This window comes from Eleginops maclovinus, chromosome 10 (genome assembly GCF_036324505.1).
Source record: "Eleginops maclovinus isolate JMC-PN-2008 ecotype Puerto Natales chromosome 10, JC_Emac_rtc_rv5, whole genome shotgun sequence".
In the NCBI taxonomy this organism is placed as follows: domain Eukaryota; kingdom Metazoa; phylum Chordata; class Actinopteri; order Perciformes; family Eleginopidae; genus Eleginops; species Eleginops maclovinus.
Window position 1 is genome coordinate 6,955,506 of NC_086358.1, and position 23,560 is coordinate 6,979,065.

General features: G+C 39.3%; 1 protein-coding gene and 1 long non-coding RNA gene across 2 annotated transcripts; one reads left to right on the top strand and one right to left on the bottom strand.

The window, feature by feature from the left end:
* Nucleotides 1–2,177: 2,177 nt before the first annotated feature.
* On the bottom strand, nt 2,178–3,618 carry LOC134871226 (uncharacterized). The gene is made up of 2 exons (XR_010166647.1): nt 3,500–3,618; nt 2,178–2,516 (listed from the first exon to the last, which is right to left on the bottom strand). It is a non-coding gene; the product is annotated as an uncharacterized LOC134871226 (long non-coding RNA).
* Nucleotides 3,619–6,556: 2,938 nt separating this feature from the next.
* Nucleotides 6,557–22,975, top strand: LOC134870969 (carbonic anhydrase 4-like). Its single transcript, XM_063893529.1, has 17 exons — nt 6,557–6,726; nt 7,180–7,234; nt 9,541–9,573; nt 9,651–9,827; nt 9,971–10,122; nt 10,235–10,324; nt 10,860–10,926; nt 11,482–11,645; nt 14,104–14,206; nt 14,287–14,316; nt 14,393–14,569; nt 15,296–15,444; nt 15,546–15,635; nt 17,080–17,130; nt 17,239–17,302; nt 17,374–17,537; nt 22,191–22,975. Exons 2-17 carry the CDS (start codon nt 7,180–7,182, stop codon nt 22,344–22,346), a joined length of 1,722 nt encoding a protein of 573 aa, XP_063749599.1. The 5' UTR covers nt 6,557–6,726; the 3' UTR covers nt 22,347–22,975.
* The last annotated feature ends 585 nt before the right edge of the window (nt 22,976–23,560 follow it).

Here is a 23,560-nt window from a genome sequence, read left to right on the forward strand (position 1 = left end):
AAATCAAAGAAATGGAAATGCTCCCATATAAATTGAAAATAAAAGAAAAACTATTTGCAAGAAACTGGTTAAAATGGCATATATGGTATACACATAACTAAAGAAACTAGACATATCTACAGAAGGAAAATAATTGTATGGACACATCCCTGGTTAGAGGCCTGTTCCTGTGAAGTGTGTTTTATTTTATGTATTTATTATTTGTGTTTATCTATTTCTGTACAATTGTCTTAACATATATTTTGCTATCAATATCTGGTAGCTTTTTCACTACTGTACTGTAGGAATACTAATAAAAACAAAGTAAAAAAAAAATAAGGCTCACAGAGTTACAAAAGGGTGAAGTTGTCATGCCTATAACAGCTGAATGCGGCGATTTCCATGTTGCTCAGCAAAACGCTTCACAAGTTTATCTAGATCTAATGCTTTTGTGCGTTTTGATTCAATGCTGAGTACAGCCAAACTCGATAGTCTCTTTTCTGACATAGTAGACCGCAAATATGTCTTTATGAGCCTGAGAGATGAAAAGCTTCGTTCACAGGATGCACTGCTCACAGGTAAAACAACCGCTATTTTGCACAACCTGAACAACTCATAAAAAACATCCTGGTATGGGTCCAACAACTGAGTGAACTCCATTAGAGTGGTAGGACTCTCCTTTTCCCCCTTTTTTCTGTCTAGTAATCTCCTCGTCTGATGTAACTCGTGTTTGAGATCCTCAATATCTGAATCATAAGCTTCAGCCAATAACAGCACAGCCTCCTCTCTCAAAAAAGTTGGACTTGGCGGATTTAGTGCCTGGACACCCTGCATGATGTTACAATTTGTGTTAGAAAATCTTCGTCCTATTTCTCCAATCATGTTATCCAGAACTGGATAGTACACAGAGACACAAAAAGTGTGTTTGCTATCTGGAACTTCATGCTGTCCCAGGGTGGAGAGGATGACAGTATCCTGAAGCACCTTTGTTGTCTGTCTTGGCCTCTTTGATTTTCGCTGAGTTGTATCAATGTTACTTCGTTGACATAAATCAAGTGTTTCACTCCACATTTCCTCAAAAGAGGCTTGACTACGGTACTGGACCAGTGTCTCTTTAAGTGCCTCAATAAGTTCAACAGCCTTAGCATGGTCCAATGTTTTAGACTGGAGCATGTCTGATAAAAATTTGGAGTCACTCAGGACCTTTCTGAACAGAACAAGAGATCCAGCAAAATTCAGATCAATTTGAGCCAATATCCCTCTTGCTTCAACAGCTCTTTGTGGATGGTTCTCAGATGCGATCTCTTCAAGCACCTGTACTATTGCAGGCAACCTGTCCATAACATTGCGACATGCTATATGCCTACAGGCCCAACGTGTATCACTTAGCCGTTGGAGTTCCCTTGGTGCACCATCAAACATCTCCCGCTGAACTTCCAGCCATTTGTTATGTACATAGGACCCAGACATGAATACATACAGTCGTTCCAATAATGAGAAGAATTTTCCTGCATCTGCCACACTTTTTACAGCGTCTACTATAACTAAGTTCAAGCAGTGTGCGCTGCAGTGAACATAGAAGGCATGTTTGGCTACTTCTTTTATTCTAGCTTGAACACCTGCATGTGCCCCGCGCATCACTGCCGCGCCATCGTAGCCCTGGCCTACAAGGTTTTTCTTGTACTCTAGCCCATGCTTCTCAAGGAAGCATATCATTTTGTCACTCAAGGCAGCAGCATCCAGGTGTTCTGCCACTTCAAACTCCAGAAAGCTCTCATGAACCACACCGTTGTAAAAATATCTCAGAACAAATGACATTTGCTCTTTTTTCTGAAGATCTTTCGTTTCATCAACAATAACTGAAAACTGCTTACTTGTCTTAACTTCCTGGATTATTTCCTCTTTGACCATTGCAGCCAAGCATTCAAGTATTTCATTTTGTATTGTTTTACTGGTGTATTTAGCATTTTTAGCTTGTTGTTCAAGTCTTTTTTTGATGATGGGGTTATGGTTACCCAGCAAGTCTAACATAGACAGAAAAACACCTTTATTGTCTGAATCGAGAGACTCCCTGTGACCCCGCTGTGCTATGTTTTCTGTGGCTGTTAGAACTAAAATTTCAGCTAATGTTTTAATATAGTATTGATTTTCAGCCACCTGCCTCTTTTTTTGCTCATCCATTAGCCCAAACATTGAGGTATTTTTATCCTTCATTTTATTGTTCTCTGTCCATGCAAACATTGCATTTACATGGCTTTCAGATCTGGCATGAGAACAGAAACCACTGTCTTTCATTGTAGCCTTTTTCCAGTTTTGATAACCCTCGAATGAGGTGAAAACAGTCCTTGGAGCATCGGGAAGGGAAAAATGCCTACAGGCAAAACAGTAAGATGCGTCTTTAGATTGTGAGTATTCTAACCAGGGATGAGATTTGTACCAGTCGCTGCGGAAGCTTCTCCTGGCTCCTCCCTGGAGTGTCTTTGGGAAACTCTCCCGCACTGGCTGCACTGGAACCTCACACCTGGACTTGGATACGTCTAGAAGTTGGAGGGGAGGAAAGATTCAAACAGCATTACCTCTGTACAAATTATACAATAATATAACAACGAGTAAAACATTATCAATTTGGAACTGTCATTGATTAGTTATAATAATCAGACTGTGTTAACACACACTAACATTTTAGCCTGGGAGAGTATTTATAGGTTAATTTGTTTACTTCTCATTCTCACACTTACACATTTCCCCAATTATTCGTATTCAAGCAAACATTAATAATTACATTTATTTGAAGTCAAAGCAATGTCTCTTAAATGCACCTAATAGCAAAATGTCCGTTTTTGTCATTTGTTGTTCTTATGTAACTAAGTAGGCTACTATGTACTATGCAGCAACAGTTTCCATACCATGTGGACCAACTCGACTGGAGATCGTTGGTGATGGCTCAGCAGGCACTCTCCTTTCCCTTTCACTGTCTGAGCCCTGTCTCTCGCTTTCTACCTCCTCATCTTGATGATGCTCTCCCTCCTCCATATCTTCGCTGCGGTGTTCTCCCACCTCCTCCTGTCCCTGGTCACCTTGGCCCTGTATTCTATCTCTGTCACGTTTCTGTTGCCCTTCTCTCTCTCCTTCCACCTCGTCTTCATCTTTTCTCTCTTCTTCCACCTCATCTCCTCCGTCTACATTGCTCAGTTGTTTATTTTCTGCTTCTCTCGACTTTTGCTTTGGTGAAAAAAAACTGCTTATGCTACCTTTCCTCTTCATTTCTGTAAGATGATTCAAAGTAACTTTACAATGTTTTCCTTGACACACGTTGAATCAATATTAGCTTTTGTAGCTTACTTTACACAGTACTAGCATCAGACCTAGCTAACATTACATCAAAGATAATCTAGTATTACCGTCTCTGATTACATGTATAGTAAGCGGATCATCTCAAAATCAGCATCACAACTATACTAGCACTGCACAACTATACTAGCAATTTAATTTATTGAAGAAAAGAAAAAAAATGTTTTACCTCTTTCCTCCCGTGTGTCCTCTCCTTGCGACTCCTGGCTCCTTCACTTCGCGTTCGCGCCACTCACTTTTCAAAAGAAAGCAGTCAGGTGCTAGCCTGGGTCCCAACCGAACGTAGCCCTTGCCCAATCAGATTGCCAGGGCGGGCTTTAGACGATGATGGACAGATGAACAACAGGAACGTAACCAACCACGTCACTTAAGAGCGCTTGGGTTGCATTCGAATTAGAAGAGACACTTTTTTCGGCGTTATCTCGTGCTGCATTCACTGCAGTCGGACATTTGAGATTTGCGCTCGGCTCGTAAATGTCAGACTGACGTTAACTTTTCTTTTAACTCGTTGCTGCCACATGGGGTGGCAGCAGCAGGGGTGGCAAGGCTTTCATTTAGGGTGGCAGCTGCCACCCCATGCCACCCCGGTAGATCCGCCCCTGCTTCGTAACACTTGCGCGCCTATTACCTGTCCTAGCGCATTGTACGTAGTAGGCTAAGGGGCGGGCCCCCACTAAGCGGTTAACCAATCACAGCAGAGCCGGCAAGCTAACCATCAGAGCCATAGACTGTATATATTGATGGACAGAGGTTCGTCCGTTAAAAGTGAAGCAAGCGCTAGTCCAGAGCCCCCTGGTGGCTGGCTGCAGTACAATGCGTAGCTCCGCCCATTCCCATGTATTTTCAATGGGCAAGTAACCAACTTTCTATGTCACTTTTCTCACCTAAAACAAATTTTGCATCCACAACTTTTTATTCGAAAAAATAGCTTTCAAGGTGCTTCACATCACACCATTTTTCTTTTTCCCGAGAAATTATTTTCTTTAATGTTATTTTAATAAATATAAAAGGGGCGTGGTTACACTTTGATTGACAGTGCAGCCGCTTGCAACCTCCTTCAACATTTCATTTCATTCAGAGTAGCTGTAGGCTCGGCTGTAGTGGTGTTCTTTTGTCAGGCAACTCATATTTGTTTTATTTGCTGTTATTACTTTACATTTATATATTGACAGTCATGTTGTGTTGTGCTGTTGATTGTACTAACAGGCCATCTCAGGGGAGCTCTGTGCAGTTTTTTCGGTAAGTGAATAGTTAGCTTCTATGCTATCTAACGTTAACGGTAATGTCAATTAAGTTATTAGCTGGTAAACTGGTGTCTACAATCAAAAAATATAAGCTGTCTGAGGTGTATTTCACAAACACAGACAAGAGGTTTGTTTTACATACGTTACACTTACCGGAGAAAATCCAAATACCCAGACCGAACTGGGCACTGTAGTTTCAGCCAGTTTAGCCCCAGAGAGTCGGACTCGGCCTGTGTGTGTGGTGGGGAACGGACGGAGAAGGGGGCGTGTTTCACTCGATAAGGGGCGTGTTTCACTCGATGAGTGGGCGGGTCTGATCGCGACCTCCTCTTCACTGCGCATGCTTCAGATTCTACTGCGCAAGCGTACTTCGAACTGGCTCCAAATTTTCAAAGATGGCGTCGCCTCGGTTGCTTCAATTCTAGAACACAGCTGAATGGAGCCACTCTGTCCATCTATATATACAGTCTATGATCAGAGCAGACTGGGCTCTGGTTTCAGACGGCGGATGAAAAGAGTTGCGGCAGCACAGGCAGTTTGAGAAAAATAAAGACCTTTCTGAACATTAATGCATGGAAACATGTCACAGTAAAGTCACAAAATACAAATATGAAACCTGAAAATGAGCAAAATATGGCCGATATAAACAGGGAGATCTCTGCCTTTTTTCTCTTCTCATCATAACAATGTCTCCTGTGAGTCCAAACCTTCCTTTATAAAAAACATTAAGATCTCCAATCATACTTTTTCCTTTTCCGTTTCCTTTTGTCAGTTCATTGACATTTTGTCTGACTGCTTATCGTTGCTGTTTTGGAAAAAGCAGGGTGATAGTCAAGAGAAATATAAACGCATGTGGGGCTGAGTAATGAAGTGTGAACAACAGTTGTTACAGAACCTGTTGCGTAGGTTCAATTATATGTGTAGGCACAAACACAGCTATACTTACAATAAACATTACCAGATAAAACACACCTGTGAATGGCCGACCCACTTGAGTGTCATTGTTTCGTGCTCAGCATGCAACTGGCAATACAGGCTTCTGTACAGTCAATGTTTAAAGGAAGTGTTTGCCTCTTCCTGGCAAAGAGAACGATGAGAAGATTATAATACACATTTCATTTTATATACTTTGGTTCTATTTCATAAAATGTTTACCTGTTCAATCAATCAACATGGCCCTTATTGTTCTAAGCTTTGATTAGCATCTTTTTTTTATGATAGTTGCAGTAAATCAAAATGAACTTAATGACGTTGTGGAAAATGCATGTGGAAATGTGATTCCTGGCGCTGTTTGTCTACATTTAAAATAGGATGCCAAACTACAAATATATTAATCAACTTTGGTTAACTTTAAGCTGAGGTTCTTAAGAGGAGCATCTGGAAATTAATCAAATGTGTAATGATACATTTGGTAGTGACCCAGCACAATAGAGCGTCACTTTAAAGTAAACATCCCTACAATGGTTTGTGTTGGAATGAAATCTGACTTAATCCTGCATATACAGAGGGCTTATGTTACTTCTGAAGGTATCAGTTTTCAGGACAACATAACAATTAGAAGCTTATAGTCTCACTGTGGCATCCTCTATCTGGATTGTGCTTCTGTTCGTTCATGTTTAATGTTGCTTGCAACCGAGATTAAGGGATTAGAAAACCAAACACTCCCTTTAACAGCAGTCAAAAGGATTGTTTTAAGTTTACGTTATATTAAAGGTTCCACGTGTATGATAATGAAGTTTTACTGATAGGAAAGTCATGCCTTGAATTTAAACGAAGGTGTTTTTTTAAGGTTAAATTAGAGTCGACTTTATGTGTATACCATTGTGGTCCTTTGTTATAGGGGCAGAATAGTTGAGGTTTAACCTTGCTGGGTACACCCCCCGCATTAACCACCTCATTGGCACACCTGTATTTTGATTGCAATGTCCTTAAAAGAGACCTGTACTCATGTTACCTGTCTCCCCCATACTGGTTAAGTGTTGTATATGCAGTGGGTCCCCCTCCCATTGCATCGTCCCTTCTCTACTCTATAAGACGCACTCCTCCTCTCCTCACTGAAGAGGTTGTTTGGTAAAGGGCACAAGTGTTAATTGTGACACCTCAATCTAACTATCTGATTTATTCCTTGGGGACTTCTGGCTTGGACAGCAAGGTCAGATGATTTATCCAATTTTAAACACGTTCATTGTCAGCATTCAGGATTTATTCTGTGATTCAACATTATATGATTAGAGGACGTTTCCATTTGGCATCTTCCATCTCTCGATTCCTGCCTTTGAGATCCAGTGGGAAGAATTGAGTTTATACCGTGTATTAGTTCATTGGATTTCATGGGACTTTCTTTGAGTAAGACTTGCTACAACAACATACATCCAGTAATGTATGAAATATGTTGATGACTCAGTGTCCAGCTTCTGCAAAAACACAGAATTCGTATTGATGTATTTTGATCTTTGGGCTTCATCATAGCTAGAAATTCCTGAGGTTAGCACAGATATAGCTTTGGTCTCAAAACGTGATATCATTGAGTTAATAGACATTGTGAAATGGCTATAAAACCCATGCAGACGCTGTGGTTAATAACCAGTTACCTTTCTTTCTGAAGATGCTTCTTTCCTCCCTTCTGCTGTGCCTGAGTTTGGGGGCTTTGGTAAAAAGTGGTGAGTAAAAAAGTTACATGTCTACTAAATTTAAATAGTTCTGTTATAGAGCTTTGACCATTTCTGCTTTATATGGTATCATCTTTAATGGAGAGGATCAAAGTGCAGGATGTAGTTTAAATAAGATGTGAAGGATCTTTTTTTCTGAATTTTAAGTGGAAAGTTGTAAGCACATGTACAGCAACCTAACATGCATCCAAAAGTGTGAAAAAGAGCATTATCTTAAGCTGTCGACCATACTGCATGATAAATGCAAGTCCTTGTTTTTTAGATTGTAAGGAACAAACTTGGATCCTTGAACTTCATTTTTCTTAATCTCTTTTTTTAAAAGATCATTTTAGCCGTTTTCTCGTTGGACTTAAAATGTACAGTGGAGGAAATAATTATTTGATCCCTCTGCCAATTTAGTTAGTTTACCCACTTACAAAGACATGAACAGTTTGTCATTTTTATGGTAGGTTTATTTTAACAGTGAGAGACAGAATATTAAAAGAAAATCCAGAAATGTGCATTCAAAAAAAGATATAAATTAATATGCATTTAATTGGGGGAAATAAGTATTTGATCCCCTTGCAAAACATGCCTTAGGGGAAGGGGGTTATCAGCTAATATTTTATGGTACATGGCCACCTCCATCATCCCCTCGATGCAGTGAATCGCCTTGTCCCCTTAGCAGAGAAACCCCCCCAATGCATCATGTTTCCACCTCCATGCTGGACGCTGGGGACGGTGTTCTTGGGGTAATAGTCAGCATTTCTCTTCCTCCAAACACGACATGTATAGTTGATGCCTAAGGTCTTGATTTTGCTCTCATCTGACCACATCACCTTCTCATAAGCCCTCTCTGAATCATTCAGAGGTTCATTGGCGGACTTCAGACGGCCTGTACATGTGCCATCTTGAGCAGGGGTGCTGCAGGATTTGAATCCATTACGGCACAGTGTGTTACCAATAGTTTTTCTTGGTGACTGTGGTCCCAGCTACCTTCAGATCATTAACAGGTCCCTCCTGTGTAGTTCTTGGCTGATCCCTCACCTTTTTCATGATCATTGATGCCCCAAGAGGTGAGATCTTAGATGGTGGAGACCCAGGCTGAGGGCGATTGATGGTCATTTTGCGCTTCTTCCATCTTCTATCATTTTCATTGATTTTAATCAAACCAGTTGTCCTTTCTCACCAAGCTGCTTGCTGATGGTCTTGTCTTCTATTCCAGCCTTGTGCAGGTCTACAATCTTGTCCGTGATGTCCTTAGACATTAGTTCCACCATGATCACAAGACCTGTCTTTGGTCTTCCCATTGTGGAGAGGTTCTTTATTTTTAGTTATTTGATTTTGGACAGGTGTCTTTTATCCAGGTAACGAGTTGACATCAGGAGTACTTTCTTAAAGCGAGAGGACTTATTTAATTGTTCCTTTGGAGCCAGAATTTTTGTTGGTTGCAAGGGGATCAAATACTTATTTCCCCCAATTAAATGCAAATCAATTTTTATCTTTGTTTTAAAGATAAAAATTACATTTCTGTTAAAATAAACCTACCATAAAAATCACAGACTGTTCATTTCTTTGTAAGAGGTAAAACTAACTAAATTGGCAGGGGATCAAATACTTATTTCCTCCACTGTATATTAACTGTAGTTGTTGTGTAAAATATACCTTTCCCTCTGAAACGTTAAGTGTAAGCATAAATGGTCAGGGCAGCTATTATTATTATTAATAATAATATTACTATTATTATTTTTTATTATAATTGTTTTATTACCTAAACAATATTTTACATTTTTATAAACCTGCTCTTTAGATAGATGTATTGATTTTGATTGAGGGTAAGCTTAAAGCCAGAATCTTTAAATGTTAAGAAGAGGGCTATGACAGGCGTGTTAAAAAGTAAATCAATTATTTAATTATACCAGGGCCGTTGCTTGGACCGAGTAACATAGGGGGCTTAGCCCGACTACTGTACATTAGAAAATAAATATATATCAATAGAGTATCCAAAGAACACATACTATTAAATGAAAATAATGAACCTAAAGTCTCTATATTAGACCAATCTACTACTCAAAAAGAAAGTAATGGACATAGGTTGTATTATAAAAAGTGTGCAAATATATTCAATATCCTATACATGTTTTGAGTGTGTGTGGCGGTCAAAAAAACAATATGAAATTGCATAGTTTAAAGCCACCACTGTGATCAGGTTACAATATAACCCAGACCGAGCTGTGGTTAATCACAACATGTTTACAAAGCCTTTTCTGTCAGCGGGCTTCTGCAGTTTTCACAGTACTTTATATTTATTTTTTCAGCTACTGGAAGTGATTGGTGCTATTCCAACTGCGGTAAGTACAAAAACTCTCTCTCCTATTGATGTAGCCTACTATAAGCTTGTTAAATTAAAACCATCTGTAACTTTCAGATAACACCCCGTCCACGTGGGAATACCTCCACGGGGCGTCCTGTGGAGGAAAAAGGCAGTCTCCGATTGATATAGACACCAACCTTGTTAAGGCTGACCTAGACCTGCATAACTTTACCTTCGTCAACTTCTCTTCTAAGCATGCCTTCAAATCCATGATAAACAATGGACACACAGGTACACACACTTTTTTATACCACATACAGTGTTTGGGACAGAGGTCTGGAACTTTTACATGATTGTTAGAATGTGCGTAACTTCAGCATAAGCATTAACACCATACACTGTATATAAAGATTAACACGCACCTTTATCTCTAGTGAAATTTAATTTAGTCGACGGTGAAGTGGAGGTGAGTGGAGGTGGACTGAAAGAAACATATTCATCAATTCAGCTTCACTTCCACTGGGGCGACGCAGATCATCACCCAGGATCAGAGCACAAGATTGACGGGAAAAGATATCCGATGGAGGTACATTAATGTCTGACATGCCTAATTGACAAAATGCTTCTCCTTGTTTTTTGAACTGCATGCCTTATGTGACCTTGCTTTGACTTAACACCCATAATCTAATATTTTGCAGATGCACATAGTCAGTGTGAAGAAAGACCTAACGGTGCAGCAGGCCACGGAGACTTCAGAGGGAATTGCCGCTATGGGGTTCTTCATAAATGTGTGTCCTTCACGTTAAGTTATGGTTCAAAAGAAGCACCACAAAAATGTTGAATTTTAATTGCATAATTTCATTTTGCTTATTTCCAATTGCACCAAGCAGAAACCTCTAGGCAACAACATTTAGAAGTCTACGAGAAAATACTAGTTACCCTCAAATGTTTACTGATTACAGATAAGACTTCAGGGGCGGGGCAGTGTTGGAATTACCCGGGCACTTCCTCTTCATTGTCCAGCTTAGGGGTTTTTCCATTTTTTTTGCCTGAGATCTTTTACCCCTTGAAAGTGTATTGCAGTGTTTTGGTCGCCTAAAAATGTGTTCAGTTATATAGCTTGCTTCTTTTAGACAGTCTCTAAGTTGTGTTTTGGAAACTCTGCCGATTTTCTTCATTTACAAATCATGCATTGACTCTGACACTGACAACCCCTATAGGCCAGATAACTTAGAAAAAAAACACACACAAAAAAACAAGCTAATTCTTTTCTCATTATCATGCTGACATGTCAAGTGTAATTATGATGTCCTCCACTTAAAGGCAACAGAAGATGGAGATATGTCGCCAACATGGAGTAACCTCACATCTTACCTGATAGATGTCACAGGTAGGTGTTCTTCCCTTATGTTGTTGTTGTACTATAAGTATTGTTGTTTCTCTACGTCCCAGGCATGGTCTGAATGTGCAAACCTTGTCATTGTCCGGTGACATTTCAAGGTGTGAGCTTTTGTTGAACCATTCAGGCTCGGGCGTTACTTATCTCATCATGACTCGATGTTCTATGTAAATATGTGGAGTGATGAGGCCCTAGCCTAGACGCCAAACTCAAACTATATGCTGCTTCTAATAAACAAAGACACACGTGAGTTGTCTGACTGAACTATCTTCAATGTCCTCTATTGTATTATATTGATACATACATATTTAGTGTTGAACTGGTTGGTGTGGTGATTGAACTATACAGTAACATTTTAATAATCATTCAGTAAAACTGGTTGGACAGGTAATGTTAATAGATAATGTAATGAAGCCAATCATTAAAAGGATTGTCTTCAAACATTGCCTGCATTCTTTGATAGCACCACACCAAAGACAGTGTTGAAGCATTTCACATGACTGATTCATTAACAGCTTTTTGTGGTTTCCAAAATCTCTCCCACAGACGAGGAGGTTGATATGTATCACAACATCTCCATCGACGACCTGATTAAAGATGTAGACCTCACAAAGTTTTACCGATACCTGGGCTCGCTGACCACCCCTAACTGCAGTGAAGCAGTCGTGTGGACAGTCTTTCATGAGCCAATAAACATCAACAAAAATCTGGTGAGTTGGCCTTGTTTAGTCAACACATGCCTCTGTCAGCACAGAGAGGGATGCAAGGGCCAAACTATACTGAACTTACAGCGTTACGGAAGCCAAAACATGTTGTCGATGTTGTGGTCGCAACCTGTTAATACTGCCCCAAGGTGGACGGCAAAATTGTACTCAGATCTTGCACTTGAGTGAAAGTAGGAGTACCAGAGTGTAAGAATACTCTGTTACAATTAAAAGTCCTGTATTCAAAATGTTACTAAAGTAAAAGTACAAAAGTATTAGCATCAAAATATACTTAAAGTACCAAAAGTAAAAAATACTCATGCATTTGAGAATAATATCTCTGATATGTTTTATAATTATAGATGCATTAATGTGTTTCTCAAAGCTGGTAAAGGTGCAGCTAGTTTAATGACTTTGTATACTGCAGGGTAGCTTGTGAATTTACTCCAGGTGAAACTAAAAACCTTATTTAAGTCTTGATTATATTTCACATCATGAATCCAAACGTGTAAAAGGTATTACATAAATGTAGAGGAATAAAGGACACGTTTAACCTCTGAATTGTATGGAGTAGAAGTACAAAGTAAAGTATCTCAAAATTGTTCTGATTTATAATACTAAGTTACCTTCTACCTCTGACTTGTAGTAATAAAAAAAAACTAAGCAAATGGATTATCTGGGATACCCTTATTGTAGATAAACCATGGTAAAGTGCCATCGAAGGTGCCCCTTGTTTGCCACTGTGCTGACTGGACACTGGACAAAGATAGTATGTGTAAAATAAATGTCTGGACAATCAGTTGGAGAGAAACAGCATTAAATCCTCTCCCTCTCCATCTGACATCTAACCAGTGTTGGTCAAAAAACAACAACTATGTATTTAATTTGTGTTGCACATTAAGGATGGATAATATCTCAGAGAGAGGACTTAAGTAGTAGTGCGGAGAGCAAGACATTAACTGTATCCTGGGAAGAAAAATGGTGTACATGTATTGTAAATGAATGTGTATTACAGCCTGAATCTGAAAGGCCCATAAAGTGTAAGCTCTTACTTTGATCGGCTTTACAAGTGGCAGTGGAGGAGAGCGATAAACAGAAGTAATAAAATGTCAGAAGTTGGTAGGGAAGACGTCAGTGGTTCCTTGCAGCCTCACAGTTTCTACCCTGTTAAAAGTCAGCTTCAGTGTTTGATTTATGTGTTCTGGATAAGGAGATAATGTAATAAAAACAACAAGTGACATATTGCAAGTGGAGTCACATGCAAACTGTTACACAATTGAACACCTACAGTATACAGTATATGCCGGGGGAAACGTCACCAGACTGCACGGTGCCAGGACACAGGTGAAGCAGAGTGTCATGTTTTGATTATCATGTGTGACGATCACCCACGTTTTATCTGTGTGATCTAACTCCTGGTAAATAGCTTTGCAGACTGCGTGACAGAAAACAGATAGTTGAGTCACATGTACAGAATAACACACAATCTTTTGCTTCCTTTGATTGACTTGACAGGCCCTCTGCAGATAGACAGGTGCACATATCATTGCAAGTCGCCTGTTGTTGACTTTCTCAGGTGGCAGCAGGTTCGTGACTCATTGACCCAAATTTCACCCATACCAGTCGGTTTTGAGTATATGACGCAGGGCCGCCGCTCCCTATACGCAGAGTATGCAGAGAGAAATTAAGATTGAAAACAGTCATAATAATCATTACATAATTACACAAACATTTTTTTGTTATGAACAGGCCCACCGTTGTTTAAAAAAAAAAACAACTATGTACCCTATCCCTCAATTCGGGCAAATTAGATGTTTCAAGGTTTCAAGGTTTCAAGGTTTTATTGGTCATATGCACAGCATATACAACGTATATGTTGGCAATGAAAATCTTATGTCGCGTGCTCCTCCAACAACTCAACATACATGGTGCAAATAATTTTTTTTACCTACTGTGTAAAAAGTGGAGAGCTCTGGCAACACCTCATAAATCACCTTAAGGGAAATTACTAAAGTTGGAGGAGGAGAATATGACAATTAAACCTCTATAATCCGTCCATCATCTCTGCTCGTCTAGCTCATACTTTAGCCCTGAGTTTCTTAATGACCTGTCAGGGGAGGAATTCAAATGAGTAATGAAGGCACCTGGTGTTGATAAGACAGAAGAATGTGTAGAGTACTATATACCTATTTACTATTTTACTTCCACAAGTATCACATTTATTTCAAATGATTTTCTCTGAATTAGGAAAACCAGTAAAATCCCAGTAAATTGTTGTGTCAAAAAAACAGCCGAATACCAGTGTCATAAGAAACCCGGCCATCATCTTTGCAATTGTTTATGACATGTTGTGACTGTGCTGAAAGGTAGAGAAGGATTCCACAACATCATTGATATGGGTCTGGTCTGCTGACTCACGCTCCATGCCGTCTCTTCATTAAAGTTTGTTTTGTGTTGTTCTTAGATCCAGAAGTTCCCCGAAAAGGCAGGATTCAGAAACGTTTATCGACCTACAAAACCTCTTAATGGACGGCAGGTGTGGGCTTCGCGTGCAACTCCTTTACCCAGTGAGTGGTAACATCAACCACGTATAAGACCCATAATGACTGAGTTTATTATTCAACATGACTGTTCTTCCGTTCTTCAGGTCCTCCATGGTGCTATGGTGATCACTGTGGTATGTAGGGGCAAATGTACATGTACAGCTTTAAAGTGATAATGCTATTATAGAACTTGTTCCTCTCACAATCCAGACTACACGCAGTCTCAATGGCACCTCCTGCCTAATAATCTCTGCGACAGCGAACGCCAGTCACCCATCAACATTGATAAAAGCAACGCCGTGACGGAGAAGAAACTCGATGCTTTCCACTTTAAACATTTTGACAACAAAACTGTCATCGAGAAAATCATCAACACAGGCCACACAGGTTTGTTTATCCTAATCATTGGCTGTTTCTGTGGACATTTATTGAATCTTGACCCAAAAGAAGGACTTCTCATAAAGCTCTGGCTAGATCTGTGTTTGTATGTAAATCAGCCTTTTCTTGTAATTATTTTAACCATCCAAAATCCTAACTAAAGCTTAAGTTACATCCGTCTCATGAGGGTTATGATTAAAGCGGCAACCATTAGTGAGAACCAAAGTGTTAATTGAAATAGTTAATCTGCAACAATTTCAATTATTGTTTAATGGTTTTAGATATAACATAAATAGATATACTGTAAATATAACAATAGGACCTCTTTAAAGGGCTATTTTTTTTTACCATTTCCATTAACGTTTTATTACACTAAACAAATCGATGATGAAAATAATCCTTTGCTTGTTATTTTAATAGGATCATTATTTGACAAAAGTGTGTCTATGACATGTTTAGCCTTTTGTTTGGCACCTACCTTGTTAATTAAAATAGGAAAAACACATTTAAATCTTTAATTAAAATCGGAGGATGATACCCTCTTTATTTGTCACATACATGCACACAGCAGAGCACACACAGTGAAATTGGTCCTCTGCATTTAACCCATCCTAGTATTAGGAGCAGTGGGCAGCTATTGTGCAGCGCCCGGGGAGCAATGGGTGTCCGGTGCCTTGCTCAAGGGCTCCAAATCTGATAAAACATGTAACACCTGTGTTCTCATTGGACTCCCAGTGAAGTGCGTACTGAAGGAGGATGTGGTGGAGGTGTCAGGTGGAGGTCTGGGAAATGTCTACTCCACCCTTCAGTTACACTTCCATTGGGGCTCACAAGACTCTGAAGGCTCCGAGCACACAGTGGATTCAAAGAGATACCCTATGGAGGTCAGACTTTTACACGTTGTTGCATTGACGTGTGCTACAAGTGTATTCTTATAGATTGAGCTTTTGCCTGTGTGCTATTAATTAATGGTGTCTTTATCCAGATGCACATAGTGTCCAAGAGGAAAGATTTAAATCTGACTGAGGCACTACAAACTCCGGATGGTCTGGCTGTGCTTGGATTTTTTATTGAGGTAACATAAAGCGCATTAGACTTCTTATGTCCAAATCCATACTCTACAAACTCTGAATCTGCTTGTGTTTACATTATGGAAAAGCTACAAAACTATGCTCAAAATCATGCTTGCTATTCATACAAAAGAAAAAATAATACCATTTATGAACCCTCCAGCAATGAGGTGCATTACAGAAAAAGATTCCCAAGAAAAGGAAACTCAAGCGGACCAAACAAACAGCTGTCTCTCAAAAATCTCAAAAATGTTGCTAAATAAAACATACCAGCATCTCATACAAAATGTCACTCTCTATACCTGCCAGCATTTAAAGTACATACCTGCACACAGAGGTGCAGGTATGTTCGAAGTACAAATTCAAAATGACTTCGAAATAAATCAATTTGATGCTTCTTTGTACTTTTACTCCACCACACTACTTCAATACCTTTAGTTACTTTGAAGATTTGGATTAATGTAAAAAACACCTGAAAAAAATTCACAAGCAACCCTGCAGCACACAAAGTCATTCAAAGTAGCTGCAGCTTTACCAGCTGTGATAACAGTTTAATGCAGGGGTGACCAAACTTTTTTCACTGAGGGCCACATAAAGAAAAACATACAAAGGGCTGGGCCCCTCATTAGAGGTGAGCTATATTGCTTCATAAGTTAAGTTATAAGTTAGCAAAGTCAATCAAATGTAGGTCAATTATTATTCATACTTGAATATGCTTTAGGAAACATCACAGCTCTCCATAGGGGTTCAGATTATTCCTTAAAACAGAAGTCTCAGATTGCTTAAAATAAGGGGAAATATGAAGGGTTTATTTCAAGCTTGTTATGTAAGATAAGACAAGATGTACCTTTATTAATCCCCATGGGGAAATTCAGTGGTTTAAGCAGCAACAGAATAAGAGTGAAAAACAGTTACTGTGCAAAGGTGCAGGCTTGATGTGCAATTAAGTTATTGGGCATTATCAACTGTAATTTGTTTGAAAATGTTTTCAACTTTAATTGATTGAATTTATTTGAAAATGGGGCTTATTAACGCCTGAATCCTCCTGTTTAATATGTGTTTACATATATTTTAAAAGTACAATAGTACGATATAAGAAAAGCACAAGTTTCATGTTTGGGCCATATCCCATTATACTTTTAGCATTTGCCGAGGGCCAATTAAAAGTGGGCTGCGGGCCGCTTTTGGCCCCTGGACCGTGGTTTGGGCACCCCTGCTTTAATGCATCAATAATTATAATCATTACATAATATATATATTATTCTGAAATGGGCCAAGCTGCATAATGAGTGCTTTTTTGTACTGCAAATAAAATGTGCTTTGCTTCCATTTGTTCAGTTTTCACGGTTCATGTTATCGTTAGGAGTAATGCTTTATTTTCTCGTCTCGAAATTTGACATTGAGAAAAGCCAATTACACAACAGACTTACATCTCTGCTTTTTGTCCAGGCCACAAGCGCAGAAGAAAAGAGCAACAGCAGCAGCTCAGGACAAAACATGGTAAGTGGGGAAGCTTTCTTAAGGTAGCAGATTGTCCTACTTGCTTTATTAGCCCCTCCTGACTAAATGTTACTTATCTGTTCACCATATTTTCCTCTGTACACACAGTCCTCATCTGATGTGGACGCCTGGGGACAGCTGACCTCCTACCTTTCAAATATTCAAAACATCAGTGAGTGCACACTTGCTTTGTTGACATACATTCAACATGAGTGGCACTACATCTTGTGCTTTTCAATGCAGATTCAGAAGTTAAGGTCACCAAAGAGCTCTCCATTGATGACTTGCTTGGCAACGTGAACGTAGACACATACTATCGCTACAACGGCTCCTTAACCACGCCTTCGTGTAATGAAGCTGTGGTTTGGACCGTGTTTAAAGAGTCCATCAAGGTGGACAAAAACCTGGTACGTACAACTCACCATCAGCTGAATGTAAAGGGTATATGCAGTGGTGTAACGTAAAAAAATTACAATTCTGAGGCACTGGAGTTGAGTGTTTCCATTTTATGCTACCTTGTACTTCTTCCCCACCACAAGTCAGAGTTAAATGGTGTACTTTTACTCCACTACATTTATTTTTGTACTTTAAGTTCCTTCTCAGATTTGGATTAATGATGCGAAATATAATCAACACTTAAATCAGACTTTAGTTCCACCTGGAGTAAATTCCCAAGCTACCCTGCAGTATACAAAGTCAGTCAAACTAGCTGCACCTTTACCAGCTTTGAGAACACTTTAATGCATCAACATTTATAAACAAAACATTTGTTATATATTATTTTAAAATGGAGCAATCTGCATAACGAGTACTTTTACTTTAGGTACTTGAAGTATATTTTGATGCCAATACTTTCGTGCTTTTACTTCCTTGACATTTTGATTTTAGGACTTTTAATTGGAACAGAGTATTCATACATTCTGTTACTTTTACTCAGGTACCAGATCTGAGTACTTCTTCCACCTCTGGGTACATGTGGTGTAATATAACTCTGCATAAAAACATAATAGAATTGATCCATGAAACAGAAGTCAACCCTAATTCCTAACCCCACAGCTGAAAAGGAATTTAAAGATGTATGTATGAGCCGTTTTTCGAATACAACAGGGTTTCTAACACCTGATGAGATTTAAATTGTTCCTGTAACGGCGTAGGGTTCCACAATGTCACAAGAAGAAAATTACTGATGTTCTTAGGGGTAGATAATAAAGAAATGCATTGTTGTCAGAGTATCTGATGTGACGTTACAAAGGAGCTTATCAAAATGTTGCATCTGTCACGCACTTGTATTGTTACATAACTTGAAACGAAACAAAGACTGATTAAATAGTTTAAAACTCAGATGTAGTTTAGGTTTAATGGTTTTTTACATAAACTATTGTCTATTTCTAACAAAAACAGACTGGAGATGTTTTATGTTCTTATAGTCAACAAATCCCTTTTAAAAGACTCCCAAAAAACAAACAATATATTAGTCCTTCCCTATTTGTGTTGGCACTACCCAGGGAAGTCCAAGTAGTGAGCAAATCTTGACCCAGTTTAAAGAATATCAACAAAAGAAAATGCAACTGAATGTGCTTGATCGTGAAGTTGAAGGCATTGAGAAACAGCTGGTGGCGCTTCATTCTCCAATCAGGTGCGATTAAAGGTTTGCAGAAGAAGGGGGTGCCACAAGATGACAAGAGCACCATTCAAACCTCAAATGGCAGTTTACGTGATGAACATATGGCATTTAAGTTTATTAATTATGTTTATACATATGTGGTGTTGTGGTGAGTTTAAGGCAGTGGGATTATACTGTGGATGAGAGGCAGTGTGGTCGTCCTTCAATGGGAAGGTTGTGAGTTTGATCCCAGTGTCAGGGTTTTGGTGACAGCACCCAAGCGCAGAGTGAACAGAGGAGGCAGGTATGGGGGTGAAACCAAAAGCGAGCTTTATTTAGGTAAGGCTGATAAGAAAAAGGCTGGGTCGCGTAAACACACAAAAAGCAAAAAGGAAAAACAACCAACTACTAACCAGGGACACGATATACGGAGTAAATATTCACAGGGACAGGAACAGCAGGAAACATTGACGACATCCGGGTGGGGAACAGAGACTAAATACAAAAGGGTAATCACAAGACAAGCTGGAGAGGGGAGGAGAAACACAGGAAGTAACACCAGGCAAGAGACAAGAAGGAAGATACATTTCAAAATAAAACTAACCAAACCCCATAACCATGACACCCAGGCCCTGCAGTCGACATGTCAACGTAGCCTTGGGCAAAATACTTTAATCCAGATTCTCCCGGGGTGTCCGAACTACGGCCGGGGGGCCAGCTGCGGCCCATTGTCCATTTTGAATTAACCAGGGCTGTTTCTTTTCTTAAAGCATATTCAAGTATTGAGCATAACTGACCTACACCTGATTGATTTTGCTAACTTATAACTTAACTTACGAGGCAATATACCTCCCCTCTAGAGAGTGGCCCAGTCATTCGTACGTTTTTTTAGATATGGCCCTCAGTGAAAAAAGTTTGGACACCCCTGGCCTAGTGTGTGAATGTGTGAGTGTTAGCTCACTTGAGAAAATGGCACGTTGCTCTGAATGAGGTGTGTATGCATGAATGATAATGTGTAGTATGTAAAGCACTTGATATGATACAGTCCCTTTACGATTTGCATTTGGGATTGACTTGCAGAACCAATTATTATAATCTACATTTATTGTTGGATTTGTTGACGAAAAGAAATATGAAACAAACTTATCGTCTCAAGTGATCACATTGAACATTTGTTTATTGATTGCTGCAGATGTCAGTGAGTCACTGTCAGGGTTTGGGGAAATAGGACCCAAGTGCAGCAACAAAGGGAGGCAGGTATGGGTACGAACAAAAGGCGAGCTTTATTCCAAAAGCTGTTTTACAAAAATACGAAGTTTGGGAAAATCCAGGACAAACACTTGACTTGAAGACATGAAAGACGATAGGGAAATCCAAGACATGAAAAACGCTTGACTTGATACATGAAAGACGACAACTCAGGGCATGAAAAACGCTTGACTTGAACACACGAAAGACGCTAACGAACTGACAGAGAACCAGTGCCGGCGCTAAGGGGGGGCATTCGAGGGCCGTGCCCCCCCTAGCGGTCATTGATGCCCCTCCTACCAGCTGTGAAGCATATTCTCGATCTGTCACAATCGACTATAATTGACGCTGAGTTCGAAGTTGCTAAAGAGTTTTTAATGTCACAAAAGCAAGCAAGCAAGCAAGCAAGCAAGCAAGCAAGCAAGCAAGCAAGCAAGCAAGCAAGCCCCCCCCCCCCGCCAATGACCCAATGCCCCAATGCCCCTCCAGTAGATCTGCTCTGGCGCCGACTCTGCAGAGAACACAAGGTGAAGCAGGACTAAATACAAAGACACTAATCACAACACAAGCCACAGCTGGGGAGGGGAGGCAGAAACACGAGGGCAACAGGTGACAACAATGAAACAATCAAGGAAGGAAGGAAAACCAAAAGACAGGAAGTAAAACTGCACATGACACAACAGAGGGAAAACATTTCAAAATAAAACAGGAAGCAGACAGAAAACAAGGATCATGACAGTCACTTGTGATCTTCCCCATGATGCTATGCTAGATCTGTGCTATCTTCATTTCTCACTTGTGTCGCAGACTTTTGGTGTTCAGTGTTGATTAAGATCACATAACAACATCTTTTCCTGCAAAGATCTCGTGTTTTTATATTCAGTATGTGAGGTCATGTAGAACAGGGAGTAATTCTGACAGCCGTCACTCAAAGGCAAGCCATTGTTTGATTTGAAATTCAAAGGTCTGAAATGAAAAGTTACAACAATCTAACATGTTAGTATTCTTTCTATATCTTTAAGGAAGTGGTTGTTTTCCCTGCTCAGTTTCCCCTTGTTTGGCTTAAACTGCATTTAGCAGTGAAACCAGCTGCTGTCTGCTGTTGACACTAGTCTTGACAAATTTCACTTATTACTGGATGTCGTTAAGCAGCGCAGCTCAAAGCAATTATTCCAGTTTTACCTGCCTTGATCTTTTCATGAAGCAGGCTCAGCAGGTTCCCAGTAGTATATCAGCCACAGTATAGTCATGACCGTCTTTGATAAAGGTGATACTTCCACAATCCTCAAGCAATTACGACCTGTTTTTGAGGAAAACAAATGAAATTCTTCCACATCTTTGTTAATACTTTTAAAAATATTATTTTGAGTAAAGTTTGACACTCAAAAAACTGGCACAGAGAAACAGCACAAATACTTTGTGAGTAATTGACTGACTTGAAACGACCTCAGAGAAGCAACTAGAGAAGGTGCACAATCAATATCTACATGGCCAACGTTTTTAAATGACTTATTAGGATGGCTGTTTTCTCTTGACTGTCAATCCTGTGGAGACACAAATTATTACAAGTGCTGATGTTTAACTAGTGAAGGGAGGTTTAACGTGTAACCTGTGAACATCAATGGTCTGTCCTAAATTGATTTATGAAGCACATTTCAAGAACAAGGCAATTCAAATTGATTTACAAAAACATTTAAAGTATTAAAGGGGCCATGTTGTTCTCATTTTCAGGGTCATATTTGTATTTTGTGCCTCTATTGTGACATGTTTACATGCTTTAATGTTCAAAAAAGTCTTTATTTTTGTCATACTACCTGTGCTGCAGCACCTATTTTCACCCTCAAGTGTTAAATGGTGATGTCACTATGTTACGGAAGTAAACAGGATTCCAATGTAGGCGTTTCAGGCGAGGAGGGGGAGGGAATCGGAATTTCAGCCTCTGATTTCAGCCTTTGATTTCAGCCTTTGCAGACCATTTACATGCTGAAAAACCTGTATAACACACAACAGAAAAGGGAGGACACCAAAAAGCATAATGGACCACTTTTTCTTAAATGTGGCTTTAAACCTATCATTCCTTTGAAAACCAACTTCTTTGACAGACAGGAGGCCAGTATAAAGTCATCAAAACTGTGATCCACTGTCTTGGTGTTTGTGAAAACACATACAGTAGTTAAACAAAAGCCAACACTTTCTTTTCCCTCACCAGATGACGATGTTTCCGACTGAGTTAGGATATCATGATGTGTATCGGAAGGCACAAGATCTTCACGGCAGGACCGTCTACACCACCGCAGCCGCATCCAGAGCCCCCGTCTCCATTGCACTGCTGCTCGCATGTCTCTGCGCCTTTTACTTTAAATGACATTTCTGAGAAGTTGTACCAATTGGAACTCCTGTAGAGCAAAATACCAATTATCATTCCCTTCAGATTGTCCTTTCATTAACTGTTAGCAAAAAGGCTGAAGTAGTGTTTGATGAGTGATCTCTATACCTTTTAAGAATGCAATGATGACATTTTGTAATCAAGAATACAACAAATAAGTGTCTCTAGATAAATACATGACCTGGGTAGCACTTGATTTAATCATCACCACATGCTTTTGCTTAACAAAACATAGCATCATTTAATAAAACGCAATAATTAAGAATGTCTTGGGTATTGAAAACTATTGTCTATTATCCTAAATAAATGATGTAATCTCACAGAAAATGTTAAAAAAATGTGTTGTTTTGATATTATGTTTGGGTTAGGGTTAAGAGTAAAAGTTTGGTGTCTTTAACTGAAAATGTATAAATATCAAGCAATAAAAGCTAAACGTTTTTTTCCCAGTGAAATCAGAAATTAGAATGAGTCAATTCATGTACTATTACCTCACTTTTGTACTTGATGTTCCCGAATTCAGCTTTTGAGTTTTCACACACCCAGCATCTTGCACACTATCATTGCAACATCAAACATTTGATTGACTCATTAAAACTAATTGAAGAATAGTTTCATCTGGTTTAAATGTTTAGGTTTGTTGTTTGACAGTGATGACAAATGGATGTAGTCATCAACTCCTGTTCCATCTTTCTTGCTGTCCACCAAATGTACAATTACACACAAGGAATGATGCCCAAAAGAACAGTTGTAAATCCCATCCCAAATACTACCTCATGGATCCCAATAATAAGGTAATTATAGGTAATTGCAGATGACTCAATATATTGTATCCTGGCATTATGACACCACCAAAAAAGAGATCGCCCTTCTTGGTGACAATAACAGCAACAAAGAGGGATGTCTACTGAAAGGGTGATTAATAACCCGAAACAGGAACAACATAGCCCTTATTTAACTGTTATGAACTTACTTGTTAATTTAGGTGTTTTAAAGTATTTTTAAAAAATGACAGATGTTGTTTTTTGTTTCTCCCTACAGTGTGGAGCCCCTTCACTTCTAAGGGTGATATTTCTGATCACACAACCTATAATATTTTTGAAAACTGCGTAGTATACTAACTAATGTGACTTATTCTTTTTTTAAATCACCAACAAGAAACTATGAGGCCAAAGGAAACTCAACCAGAAGTCAAA

Coding starts and splice junctions, on each gene's coding strand:
- LOC134870969 (XM_063893529.1), top strand. CDS start 7,180: ATGCTTCTTTCCTCCCTTCTGCTGTGCCTGAGTTTGGGGGCTTTGGTA. Junction 7,235..9,540: donor GGGGGCTTTGGTAAAAAGTG/GTGAGTAAAAAA, acceptor TTATTTTTTCAG/CTACTGGAAGTGATTGGTGC. Junction 14,570..15,295: donor CATCAACACAGGCCACACAG/GTTTGTTTATCC, acceptor TTGGACTCCCAG/TGAAGTGCGTACTGAAGGAG.